The following is a 13,592-nucleotide window of genomic DNA, read 5'->3' as shown; positions in this document are numbered from 1 at the left end:
ACTTTGGGAGGCTTGATGGATCACCTGAGGTCAGGAGGTCGAGACCGGCCTGGCCAACACGGTGAAACCCCATCTGTAACTAAAAATACAAAAATTAGTCGGGTGTGGTGGTGTGCGCCTGTAATCCCAGCTACTCGGGAGGCTGAGGCAGGAGAATCACTTGAACCCTGAGGCAGAGGTTGAAGTGAGCCGAGATCGCGCCACTACACTCCCGCCTGGGCGATGAGTAAAACTCCATCTCAAAAAAAAAAGAAAGAAAAAGGGCATCCAGGTGTACATAAGGGCCCATCCAGTGCAGGCCCACCCGTGGTCCTGGGGCTGGTGGGGCGGGATGTGCCGGGGACATGGAGTCACAAGTGAGTGGCCCCACCTTTGCCAGGTCCTCAAATCCCTCAACAAGACCTATCAGAACCTGAAGCGGAAGCCCGTGGCTGTGGACCTGGACCCCAAGGCCGTCACTTGCGATGAGCTCTTTGGGATCATCAACCCAGCCACCAGGGAATGGAAAGACGGTAACAGGGGTGGTCCCGGGACGGGCTGCAGGGGCACACCCGTTCCAATGCAGTGGGGGTAGGCTGACCCATTCGCACGTGCAAGGCCAGCCTCCCCAGGCTAGGGTGGGGTTCTCAGGCACATGGCCAGCAATGGTGGCACCATGGTAGCAGAGTTTACGGGGAGGTGTAGGCACATGGCACCCAGGCTGGGGGATGAGGAATGGGGGCCACAGGAGCTGCAGTGAGAACCACAGGCCTGCCCCGAGCAGGCCAAGGGGAGAGGCCAGAGCAAGGACGGGTGTGACCCGTGAGGAGCACATGGGAGGCCGAATATGGAAGCTGGAGGCTGCCCGGGGAGCCCTCGCCTCGGTCGGTGGGTTCGGGGGAGGAGCCTACCCCAGGAAGTGGCATGCCTGGGTTTGCACTAAAAGAAAGGAACTCAGGGCACATTGGAGAGTGGGCTGTAGGAAGAAGCCATTAGAGCTGGAGAGGAGTCAGCAGGAGCAGGGGATCCTGACCCGGAGCCCAGGGGAGGGCTCTGTCTAGCCTGGCCCCCGCAACTTACCCCTCAGTGCCCCCCACCCCCTACCCCCCCGGAGCTGCTCTTCCTGCCCCCCATCGCTGGCTCTGCATGTACAGCTCACTTCCTCCACTAGAAGGCAAGCTCCGTGCCCCCAGCCCCACCTGTTCCACTCCACGCCTGATGCACGAAGCGTGCTCCGTAGACTCTGCCGAGCGTGTGAGTGGACGGTGGACAGAGCTTCGTGCACAGGCGCTGCGCCCTGTGGGGTGTTGAGCCTGGGAAAACTGAGCCAGCCAGGGCCACAGAGAGGGGCTGACGGGGAGGAGGATGCGCATGGCCTCAGGGATGGAGAGGACGTGGAGGAGGGAGGCCCCGGACAAGGGAGGGCAGGGAGCCCAGGCACCTCATGCCTGAGGGGACGGGCCACCTCCCAGGGAGAGGCCAGGGTCAGGACTGGTGGAGACTGGAATGGGGCTGGGGAAAAGGGCCCAGGGTTACACCGCCCACCTCCCCCAGGACTCTTCTCCACCATCATGCGGGACCTGGCCAACATCACCCATGACGGCCCCAAGTGGATCGTCCTTGATGGGGACATAGACCCCATGTGGATCGAGTCTCTCAACACTGTCATGGACGACAACAAGGTGGGTGGGCCCTGGCCGCTAAGCCCCAAGGCCACCCAAGGCAGGGACCGCAGGGGCTCTTAGAGAGGCACCTGCGTGGCACTCAGGCCCTGCACGTGGGGCCTGGGGCAGGCGTCGCGTCTGGAACTCCAGGCAGAAGCTGTGAGCGAGGGGGGTGCCTTGTGGTCATTTCCACCTGGGCGGTGGTTCTGCTGGCCCCTCACCTTACGTCTTAGCAGCAGGACGGGTTCAGGGTGACGGCCTGGGAAGCAGATGGTATTTGGAATTGTCTAGAGTCCATTTTCTAACAGTGATCCTCAGCTGGGTGTAGGAAGGAGCAGGAGACTTTGCAGGACGGGAGGGGCAGCGGTTTGAGGAGGCCGCCCTGACTCCACGGCGTGGGCGTCTAGAGACTGCTGGAGTCAAGGACGGCGGAGAAGCCCAGGGAAGGCCGGTCATGGCCGTGACTAGGGCCAGGAGTCGGGGGCAGCAGGGCTGGCCAGAGCCCCTCCTCCTTGCTCAGAGGTTTGCTCTGAGGTGACCCCCCTGCCCTGGGACACCGTCAGGATGCCAGCTGTCACCACAGGACCCCATGGGCTGCTGTCCCGTCCTAGGTCCTCACCCTGGCTAGCAACGAGCGGATCCCGCTGAACCGTACCATGAGGCTGGTGTTTGAAATCAGCCACCTGAGGACAGCCACCCCGGCCACCGTCTCCAGAGCCGGCATCCTCTACATCAACCCGGCCGACCTGGGATGGAACCCGTGAGTGGGGCTCTCCTTCCCTGTTCCAAACCTTGGCAGGGAAAGACGAGGCTGTTGGCCCATTTCAGGGCTGAACATTCATTCATTCGTCGTTCATGTAACACACTGTGTAGCGGGCCCTCACCAGGCACTAGGGTTGCAGTAGTGAAGGAACGAGAGACAGACGTTGAAATAAGTGATGTAAATACATGGTGACACGTGGCAGGGCGGCTGAGGAAGCAGACCTTTGCACGGAGTGCCAGGGAGCAGGAGCTGGTGCGGGAGGGAGGGTCTTGGCCTCCGTGGAGGTGGGAAGGGGTGGGGAGTCTTCCCAGGTGATTGAGGTTTGGGCTGCCATCTGAAGGATCAGGCCGCCTCTCGGGGGTAAAAATGAGACGCGGCCGGGCGTGGTGGCTCACGCCTGTAATCCCAGCACTTTGGGAGGCCAAGGCGGGTGGATCACGAGGTCAAGAGACCGAGACCATCCTGGCCAACATGGTGAAACCCCGTCTTTAAAAAAAAAAAATGAGATGCACACCAGACAAGAACCCGAGTTCACAGGGCATGGCGGGAAACAGGGCGTTCCCGGATGGGCAGTGGTCAGGATCTCTTGGCCGGAGCGTAAAGGGAGAAGGGGCTGCTCCCAGCGGGAAGGTGCTGATGCTGGGCCACCCAGCAGGACCAGGGGCAAGCGGCCCTTTCCAACGAGACGAGGAAAAGCAGCCAGTTAGGCCCGCAGGACGGGGACCACTGGGGATGAGAGAGGAAGGGATGGGTCTAAGAAACGTGCGGAATCTGGAGAAATGGAAGACTTGATATTGATTCCAGAGGCATGTTTTCTGGCTTGGACACACGACCGGTAATTGACAGAATAAGGGATTTCCTGGGGATATAGAAATGATAGCTTTGTCCAAATGTCCTCCATGGACTTAGGCAGAAATCCCAGTGGGGCATTCCTGGGGCAAGAGGCTCCAGGGAAGTGTCCTGGCTGGAAGCCACAGTTTGTCCATCTATCGTCTGTCCATCCACCCACCCATCCACCCACCCTCCTGCCCACCCACCTGCCCATCCACCCACCCTCCTGCCCACCCATCCATCCACCCTCCCGCCCACCCGCTCACCCATCTATCCACCCACTCACCCACCCACTTACCCATCCACCCACCCACCTACTTACCCATCCACCGATCCACCCACCCGCTCACCCATCCAGTACTGTGCACACCTGCCATATGTGTCCAACCCCAGGGTACTCCACGCCGGGGAGTTGGGCTCTCCAGGAAAGATGTGGAGAGTGATGAGAAAAGTTGGCTGTCTGAGAGAAGTCTGCCCTGTTGGGGGGAAGAAGAATCCGTGAGGGATTCAGAGGAGGAACAAACCAAAGGCAGAAGGGAACCCAGGACACGTCATCCCAGACACACAGCGACAAAAGCTTTGGGAGGGAGCAGCCTCGGCAGGATAGCACCCAGAGTCAAGCCAAGGACGGAGGAGTCCCCACTGCACTTGGGGACTAGGCGCAGCTCTGTCACTCAGGGAGAACAGCGTCAGGGCATGATGAGGGCAGAAGCCAGATGGTGATGAGGTCGGGAGGAGCCGGGAGGAGGCACCGGAGGTGAGGCGAGTGCTACCTCTGAGTGCTGCAGGGTAGGGCTGGGGCAGGAGGAACGAGGCTTTGTAGTGTTTGTCGAGACGAGAATGTTTGGGAATGGGATGCAGGCATGGCTGTTTCCAGGTGTGTGCAAGTCTATAGGTAGAGAAAACAAAGTCTCTGGAGTTCATGCTGATGCACTTCCTTGCTGTCTGCGTGGGGAGTGGGACCCTCTGCTGGGAGGCAGACAGCCCAACTCCCCAGGGTGGAGTACCCTGGGCTTGGACACATATGGCAGGTGTGCAGAGTACTGGATGGGTGAGTACCCGGCCAGGCTTTGAGAGGGATACGGAGCGGAGCGTTCCCTACGGGGACAGGGCCAGGAGCTGCTGCGCCCGGGTGCCTCTTGTGCTGGCTTCTCCAGCGACACTTGCCTGCTTGTACAGCATCCTCCAGCTGCTGAAACAAATGGCCACTATTTGGGCAGCTCCAAACAGCAGACGTTTCTCCTCTCCCAGGGCTGGAGGCCGCGGTCTGTGATCGAGGAGTAGGCCATGCTGGTTCCTCTGAGGCTCTGAGGGAGAAGCTGTCCCGGGCCTCTCTCCCAGCTCCTGGGGGCTCCCTGTGGTCCTCGGCGTCCCTTGGCGCATGGACATGTCCCTCCCATCTCCACCTCTGCCTCCACATGGCCGCCGTCTCTGTGTATCCCTGTCCAAATTTCCTGCCTCTTAGAAGGACACAGTCATTAGATTCAGGAGCCACCCTAAATCCAGGATCCTTGATGACATCTGCAAATGTCCTTTCTTGAAATAAGAGCGCATTCTGGGCTTCCGGGTGGACATTCTTTTGCCACCGTTCGACCCACTGCACCACGTGTGGGAGATTTCCGGGTCGGCAAAGACAACGGCCAGGGAACTGAAAAGAAGTCTGGGTAGGAGCTGCTGAGACAAGGGGACAGGAAGAAGCCAGGATCGTGGGGTCCTCAGGGGGATGCCCTATGGGAGCAGAGAGGAGGGAGCCGGGAGCAAGGCCAGTGTGGGCGGAGGCAGGAACTGGACACCCCCGGAGGATGACCTGGAAGAAGCAGGAGGAGACTTGAGTATTGCCAGAGGAGAGAAGGAAAGTGGATGAGAAGCAGGCACAGGGTCCCCGGAGAGCAGGAGCAGTCCTCCTACAGGCAGCCCCCAGGGGCAGGGACGCAAGGCTGGGAGCTCACCCGATGCACCCAGGATGGCCCTGGGGGCAGGGCAAGAAGCCACACGGACCAGAGGCAAGGTTGGCCTGTCTCACATGTGTGTCTCACGTGTGACTCTCCTGGGGCCTGTGCTGCTCATATCAAAGCTAGCACGTAGCCAGGCATGGTGGCTCATGCCCAGCACTTTGGGAGGCCAAGGCAGGCAGATTGTGAGGTCAGTAGTTCGAGACCAGCCTGGTCAACATGAGAAAACCCCGTCTTTATTAGAAATACAAAAATTAGCTGAGTGTGGTGGTGTGTGCCTGTAATCCCAGCTACTTGGGAGGCTGAGGCAGGAGAGTCATTTGAAACCGGGAGGCAGAGGTTGCAGTGAGCCGAGATCGCGCCATTGCACTCCAGCCTGGGTGACAAGAGTGAGACTCTGTCTCAAAAAAAGAAAAAAAAAAATAAGCCATCAGGCACTTCAGAATGCATGCGGTGACTCCTACCAAGGTAGCATCACAAATGTGACACAAACATCTTCAAACTAGGAGGCGGAAAGCAGCAGCCTCTGCGGAGATTTCCAAACCGATCTTCCCTCCTGAAGACCACCTGGACTTGGATTTCAGTTCTTAGCTGCACCAGGCACAGAGACACCCTGTTTCACTCAGAGACGTATAAAGGTTTACTCTCTTACACAGGATGCTACAGGGTGCTACGTGGCAAAGGTGTTCAGCTCTTAACTCTCTGTTGTGATAGAGGTGCAGGAAGAAGAGGAGCTCCCAGGACAAGCCCACACTCACAGAGGAGTGTGTCTCGCTGTGGCTCACGCCTGTAATCCCAGCAGTTTGGGAGGCCAAGGCAGGCAGATCACCTGAGGTCAGGAGTTCGAGACCAGCCTGACTAACATGGCAAAACCCCGTCTCTACTAAAAATAGGAAAATTAGCTGGGTGTGGTGGTGGGCCGCATGTAATCCAAGGTACTTGGGAGGCTGAGACAGGAAAATCACTTGGCCCCGGTGGGCCGAGATGGCACGACTGTACTCCAGCCTGGGCAACAGAACAAGACTCCATCTCAGAAGAAAAAAAGAAAAAAGAGTGAGTGTCGCCGGGCGCGGTGGCTCAAGCCTGTAATCCCAGCACTTTGGGAGGCTGAGGCGGGTGGATCACGAGGTCAAGAGATCGAGACCATCCTGGTCAACATGGCGAAACCCTGTCTCTACTAAAAATACAAAAAATTAGCTGGGCATGGTGGCGCATGCCTGTAATCCCAGCTACTCAGGAGGCTGAGGCAGGAGAATTGCCTGAACCCAGGAGGCGGAGGTTGCAGTGAGCCGAGATCGCGCCATTGCACTCCAGCCTGGGTAACAAGAGCGAAACTCCGTCTCAAAAAAAAAAAAAAAAAAAAAGTGAGTGTCTGTCTAAAGAGGCCTGGCTGCCTGTTGACACAGGGCAGGCTGGCTGTGTGTGCTAACAGGAGCTTCCTGCTCAGGCCCTGGGCGTCCTGGAAATGACGCCTGTGCTGAGCTCACCGGCGCTCGAGGGAGCCAGGCGCTAGTGATGCTTTTAGCAGATGCTGATTTGGCGTCGCTTATCCTGGACCAGGCTCCCTTTTCTGAGCTTTAAAATAACAGCCTGTGCAGTCCTCGGAAATGAGGGTCGTGGAAACATCACCCCTGTTGACAGATGAGAAACCAGGGACACAGGCATGTGCTGTAACTTGCCTGAGGCAGCAGCTTGCCATAGGAGAGCCGACTCAAGCCTGGGCAGTCTGGACCCAGAGTCCACACCCCTCACTGCCTTGCTGTGCCACCCCCACATAAGCCACCTGGAGGTGTCTGTGGCAGACAGTCTGGCGTGGCTTTTCAAAGATTGCTGGTTGTATTGATTTGGACTCTTACACTGAACATGGCAAATTCAACTCTATCTGAAGTTTAAAAAAAATGCTAATGAGTGCTTCAGGCATGGCTGGATCCAGGAGTCCAGCTGATGTAATGAAATGTCCCTGCTCCTATCTTTGCCTCTCCTTTCTACTCCCTTCCTGTCCCCACCTTCTCCTGCCCCCGAAGATGAGTCATGAGATCTTTCTCCTCTTCTATTCTCCTCCCACCCCCCAGCCCTTGGTGTGCACTTCCCCTGTGGTAGCAAGAACAACTCCCAGCTGTTCGAGGCCTACAGCACCCCCATAGCTAGAAACCCCAGAGAAGGCACAGCCCCCACAACCCTGGCATCCTCCTCAGACCCTTGCAGGGCCTGCAACTGGCCCTCCTGGCCCCCTCGTTTGGACCCATTGCCAAGCAGGTGTGGCAAACCTGAGGGCAGCCCCCGCAGAATCAGGTGTTGGTACCAAGGCAGGGACTCCGGCAGACCCGGGGCAGCGGCCATGTATCAGGCGCCTCCTGTCTCCCCCAGGGTGGTGAGCAGCTGGATCGAGAGGCGCAAAGTGCAGTCGGAAAAGGCCAACCTGATGATCCTTTTTGACAAGTACCTGCCCACCTGCCTGGACAAGCTGCGCTTCGGGTTCAAGACGATCACACCGGTGCCGGAGATCACGGTGATCCAGATGATCCTGTACCTGCTGGAGTGCCTGCTCACGGAGAAGAGCGTGCCTCCCGACTCCCCCAAGGAGCTGTACGAGCTGTACTTCGTGTTCGCCTGCTTCTGGGCCTTCGGTGGCGCCATGTTCCAGGACCAGGTGATGCGGCCCGGCCACCCACGCAGGCTCTCTCGGCATCCCGCTTAGCTGGGCCCTGATTTTCACTTCTGTGTTTCAATAGCTTGTAGATTATCGAGTGGAATTCAGCAAATGGTGGATCAACGAGTTTAAGACCATCAAGTTCCCCTCGCAAGGAACCATTTTCGACTACTACATCGATCCCGACACTAAAAAGTTCTTGCCCTGGACAGATAAAGTGCCCTCCTTTGAGCTGGATCCCGATGTCCCTCTGCAGGTAACTGTCCCCAAAGCAGGGCCACTGACTGGCGATTTAGAGGCAGGACTCGGCACAGCACCCCCCACACGCTGGCACGGAACGTCCAAATATGCCCGATTTTCAACAGTAGGGCCTTTTCGGTAGAACAAGGCATTTATCAAGCTGTTAAGGCCTGTGCGCTAGGGACGCAGAATCGTTGGGGAGTCACAGCTGCTTCCCTTCCCCTCCTTCCCCTTCCCCTCCCCTGCCCCAGGCCTCCTTGGTCCACACTACGGAAACCATCCGCATCCGCTACTTCATGGACCTGCTCATGGAGAAGTCCTGGCCGGTGATGCTGGTGGGGAACGCCGGGACGGGCAAGTCGGTGCTGATGGGGGACAAGCTGGACAGCCTGAACACGGACTTCTACCTGGTGCAGGCAGTGCCCTTCAACTTCTACACGACCTCCGCCATGCTGCAGGGTGAGTCCGGCCCTGCGACGCCCTGCCTACACGGCTGCCCCTGGCCCCCATTCCCTGCTGTCCCCTCTCACTGCCGGCCCAGGGGCTCACCGGCCACTTTTCACCTCCTCCCTTCCCACACCCCACCCGCTGGCCTTTCCTTCCTGAGTCAGAGACAGAGGAGGAGCAGCTGGGACCCCTGTTTGTGGTGCTCTCGGGTGGGTGTGGTGATGGGGGTCTGATGGCCAGTGGAGGCAGCAGGTCTCACAGGAAGTGTCTCAGCCAGTCTGAGGCGACCCAAAGGTGACGGAGGGCAAGGTTCCTGCCACGCTGCCTCTGATCGCTCTGTTCATTCCTCACAGGCTACCCGGTGCCCCCTCAAGGGCCACTCCCAGGGTGGGTGCGTTTGGTGAACCTGGATCCCAGCCCGCTCCCACCTCCTGTCCTCTGGGGGAGCAGGTAGCGCCCCTCCCTACCTAACAGGCCCGGGCTCAGGAGGCGCAGGCTGGCGGCTGACCCTCTGCCCTCTCTAGGGGTGCTGGAGAAGCCGCTGGAGAAGAAGTCGGGGAGGAACTACGGGCCGCCGGGCACCAAGAAGCTGATCTACTTCATCGACGACATGAACATGCCCGAGGTGGACAAGTACGGGACTGTGGCCCCGCACACCCTCATCCGGCAGCACATGGACCACCGGCACTGGTTAGACGGGGCGGGGCCGGGGAAGGGCGTGGCCACGGGGTGATGGGGCGGGGCAGGGGCGGGGCGTGGGAAGAGGTGGAGCCACGGGGCAGTGGGGCGGACTGGGGCGGGGCGGTAGGGGCGGGGCTGTGGGCGGGGCTGTGGGCGGGACTGCCCCGTGGGGAGGGAGACCGGGAGGTCGCTGGCCCTGCAAGTTAGTGGGGCCGCAAGGCCTTGAGGCAGGGCCAAGGCGGAGGAGAGGTTGTATCAGTTTCATCCATCGCCCATTTCACAAACACGCAGCTGTGGCCTAGAGCCAGTAGAGGGGGGTCCCCCTTGGACAGAGATGTCTATACCCCCCCGAGATGAAGCAGCCCATTACCAGGTAAAGGCGGAGCTCTGAGGAAAGCCCCCAGTGCGGTCACGGAGGAGCCCCCGAGCTGGGAGCCCCGGCAGAGAGATGCCCCTGGGGAGACGGTGCGCTGCTGGAAGCTGGCAGCCTTGACGCGCTGGCTGTGGGACCTTAGAGGGAGGGCATTCTGGATGGAGAGAACAGCACGTGCAAAGGCCCTGCCGCCTGTGGAGGAGCCCGGGGAGGCCGGTGTGGCAGGGATGCGAGGGTCAGAGGGGAGACGGTGTCCAGGGCAGCTGCAACCGGAACCCCTGGGCCTCTGGACAACGGGACGGGGTGCGAACATTCTCCCAGTGGTACCAGGAAGCCAAAGGTGACATGTTTAGGTTTGCAGTTTGGAAAGATCAGAACGTTCACTTGAGTTGTCTCTTAAAATAAGCAAGTAGCCCAGACCAAACCGGAGCATTCTTAGGCCAACGAAGTCCAGAAACCATATCTGTGGGGCCTCCCCGTACTCCAGAAAAGGGAGGTACAGGAGTTAGGTTGCCTACTCAAGGTCATGGCCCTCATGAGTGAAGGTGCTGGAATTTTTTTTTTTTTTTTTTTTTTTGAGACAGTTTGGCTCTTGTTGCCCTGGCTGGAGTGCAATGGCAGGATCTCAGCTCACTGCAATCTCTGACTCCCAGGTTCAAGCAATTCTCCTGCCTCAGCCTCCCGAGTAGCTGAGATTATAGGTGCGTGCCACCACGCCCAGCTAATTTTTGTATTTTTAGTAGAAACAGGGCTTGGCCAGGTTGGTCTCAAACTCCTGACCTCAGGTGATCTGCTTGCCTCGGCCTCCCGAAGTGCTGGGATTACAGGTGTGAGCCACCACGCTCGGCCAGAGCTAGATTTTGAGTTCAGATGCATCGGATTCCGCCTGCCTTTTCCTCACTAAACGGCACTCACAGGGCTCATGACGATAGGAAGCCTACGCTGTGCTGCAGGCTGTGATGTGGGGACGGGGGCATTAGAGGTGGCTCCCTGGCGGAGGTGACAAAGCTGCCACTCTGAGCAGGGAGCCTGGAGAGAGTTTGACATCATTTCAGGAGAACCGGAAGTGATGTGCGGTGTGGGATTTGAGGGGTACCCAGATAGGAGCGGAGGGTGGCGAATGCATGAGAGCCCACCCTTCCCTCTCTGCAGGCAGGTGGACTCAGGGCTATGGGGGCTCAGCCCCGGCCTCCCCCTACTCACAAGGCCCCTTTCACAGGCTTTACTGGGTCCTGTGCTCTTGTAAACTTGTCTTAAGATTTTTGCTTTCTTTTCCTTAAGGAGAGGCCTCCACGTTCTTAAGCTTAGGCCCTAGGTCCGCATCTGCCCTGGGGTTGACTCTTAAGGATCTTCAGGAGGGGTGGCAGAGTCAGATTTGAGTTTTCACATTCTTTGCCTCTTGTTTCAAAATTTCTCTTGAGAGCATAAAGTCACAGCAGCTGCTTCACTTACTATCAGCACCTATGGAGGGTTTTTAAAACCACAGGGAGGATATTCTTGGGAGTGAAGTAGGGGCCAGGGATGGCTCCTCCAGGCTGGGGCCGCAACATGAACGCTGGTCTCCTCGGCTCAGGTATGACAGACATAAGCTGACGTTGAAAGATGTCCATAACTGTCAGTACGTGGCCTGCATGAACCCCACCGCCGGCTCCTTCACCATCGACCCCAGGCTTCAGGTAAGCAGAAACCACGCTCGTCCGCGTCACCTGTGAATCTGAGACTTGCTTCTGGCAAATGAGAAGAACAGCTTGGGTTTGGGATGTCAGGGGTGCAGGCTGACTCTCCGGAGAACTCCCTAGCCTTGCAGAATGTGTCAGACAATTCCAGGGCATGGGGAGAACAGGATGCCAGCCGGCCTTCCCTGTGACCCGGTCAAACGTAAAAATGCAGTTAAATCTGAACTCCAGATAAATACTCTTTTAGTCCAAGTATGTTCCATACAATAGTTGGGACATACTGTTCTTTTTTTCTTTTCTTTTTTCTTTCTTTCTTTCTTTCTTTTTTTTTGCTTGTTTTTGTCTTGAGACAGAGTCTTGCTGCAATATCCAGGCTAGAGTGCAGTGGCGTGATCTCAGCTCACTGAACCTCCGCTTCCCAGGTTCAAGCAGTTCTCCTGCCTCAGCCTCCCGAATAGCTGGGACTACAGGCGTGTGCCACCACACCCGGCTAATTTTTGTATTTTTAATAGAGATGAGGTTTCACCATGTTGGCCAGGCTTGTCTCGAACTTCTGACCTCAAGTGATCCACCTGCTTTGGCCTCCCAAAATGTTGGGATTACAGGCATGAGCCACCACCTCTGGCCTGGGACATACTATTCTTTAAAAAAAAAAAAAAAAAAAAAAAAAAAAAAGTACTTGTTATTCGTCTGAAATTCGGAGTTAGCAGGGCATTCTATTTTATCTGTGGCCCTTACCCAGACAGGCTTTGCCTGTGTGTTTTCTAAACACACGGAGACCTGGATTTAGAGCCAGGCCTGCGCTCTGAGCCCTTCCCTTGCCTTTGCCACAGTTCTTCTTGAGAGCACCAAGTGAGTTTGGCCGTTTCGCGTGTAGTGATACTTAATGTGGTTTTACCACGTGCAAGGCACGGGGCGGGTCACTGCCCATTCTGACAATGCCCAAAAGACCTTAGACCGTGAGGACAGGGGCTGCTCTCCCACAACAGTGGTCCCAGCCCTGGGCACGTCCGCCAGAGCTGGCTGACGGGAGTTTGTGGTTTTTCCGGAGCAGCGCCACTTCTGTGTGTTTGCTGTGAGCTTCCCCGGCCAGGAGGCCCTCACCACCATCTACAGCACCATCCTGACGCAGCACCTGGCCTTCCGCTCCGTCTCCATGGCTACCCAGAGAATAAGCAGCCAGCTGGTGGCCGCGGCCCTGGGTAAGCTGGCCTCATCCCCTCTCCCGTCCGTAAACCTACAGCTCTGTGGGCTGATGGCGCTTCACATTTTCCCTTGATGAATATTTTATGTATACTTTTTTTTTTTTTTTTGAGACAGAGTCTCTGTTGCCCAGGCTGGAGTGCAATGGCACAATCTTGGCTCACTGCAACCTCCATCTCCTGGGTTCAAGCAATCCTCCTGCCTCAGCCTCCCGAGTAGCTGGGACTATAGGCGCTGGCCACCATGCCCAGCTGATTTTTGTATTTTTAGTAGAGATGGGGTTTCACCATGTTGGCCAGGATGGTCTCAATCTCTTGACCTTGTGATCTGCCCCCCTTGGCCTTCCAAAATGCTGGGATTACAGGTGTGAGCCACCACGCCCGGCCTTTATTTATACTTTTAAATCAATATTTTAAAAACGATGCTATGTTTTAACAGGAGATATTGTGAAATACAGTTGCTTCATGGGGGAGGTAGAGGCTAGGAAATTCAGTACACAGACATGATTAACCGGAGAACAGCAAACTTCCTCCCTCTTCAAAGAGCTGTGCAGATTTCTTACTCCAGTTTTCACCATTCCACAGTCCGTTGGCTTTAGAAATTTGAAGCTCTGCGCTTCCTGAGGCCATTAAGAGTACATAAGAACTGACTTGTCTTTTTCTTCTAACAGCTTTGCATCAGAAAATCGCAGCAACATTTCTTCCCACGGCCATTAAGTTTCATTATGTCTTCAACCTCAGGGACCTCTCCAATATTTTCCAGGTACTGCTCTTTTAGCTCTACGTCATGCCCGTCTTATGGTCCAGTCCCCGATCCACAGGTGTTCTCCTCATCACAGCTCTCAGGGAGCTGTGAACTGATGGTGGTGATGGTGATGCTCATGGTGATCATGCTGGTGATGGTGGTAATGGTGGTGATGGTAGTGATGGTGCTGATGGTGATCATGCTAGTGATGATGGTAATGATGATGGTGGTGGTGATGATGATGGTGATGGTAATGGTAATTGTGGTGACTGTGGTGATGGTGACGACAGCGGTGACAATGGTAGTGATGGTTATGATAGTGATGGTGGTGGTGATGGTGATGGGAGTGATAATGCTGGTGATGGTGGTGATGATGGCAGTAGTGGTAG

The 13,592-nt window shown here is 56.8% G+C and overlaps 1 protein-coding gene across 1 annotated transcript in view; it reads left to right on the top strand.

Moving 5' to 3' along the window:
* DNAH17 (dynein axonemal heavy chain 17) overlaps positions 1 to 13,592 on the top strand; it is a 152,742-nt gene that overhangs the window by 80,299 nt on the left and 58,851 nt on the right. The window contains exons 41-50 of the mRNA XM_039476322.2: positions 380 to 512; positions 1,534 to 1,661; positions 2,255 to 2,403; positions 7,557 to 7,839; positions 7,922 to 8,095; positions 8,331 to 8,538; positions 9,051 to 9,216; positions 11,154 to 11,256; positions 12,311 to 12,458; positions 13,130 to 13,221. Of these exons, the coding sequence (XP_039332256.2) occupies positions 380 to 512; positions 1,534 to 1,661; positions 2,255 to 2,403; positions 7,557 to 7,839; positions 7,922 to 8,095; positions 8,331 to 8,538; positions 9,051 to 9,216; positions 11,154 to 11,256; positions 12,311 to 12,458; positions 13,130 to 13,221 (1,584 nt within the window). The remainder of the gene's footprint in view (positions 1 to 379; positions 513 to 1,533; positions 1,662 to 2,254; positions 2,404 to 7,556; positions 7,840 to 7,921; positions 8,096 to 8,330; positions 8,539 to 9,050; positions 9,217 to 11,153; positions 11,257 to 12,310; positions 12,459 to 13,129; positions 13,222 to 13,592) is intronic.

The sequence above is a fragment of the Saimiri boliviensis genome, chromosome 17 (assembly GCF_048565385.1).
Source record: "Saimiri boliviensis isolate mSaiBol1 chromosome 17, mSaiBol1.pri, whole genome shotgun sequence".
Classification (NCBI taxonomy): Eukaryota; Metazoa; Chordata; class Mammalia; order Primates; family Cebidae; genus Saimiri; species Saimiri boliviensis.
Note: the sequence above shows the minus strand (reverse complement) of the source record. Positions and strands in the feature narration are given on the sequence as shown.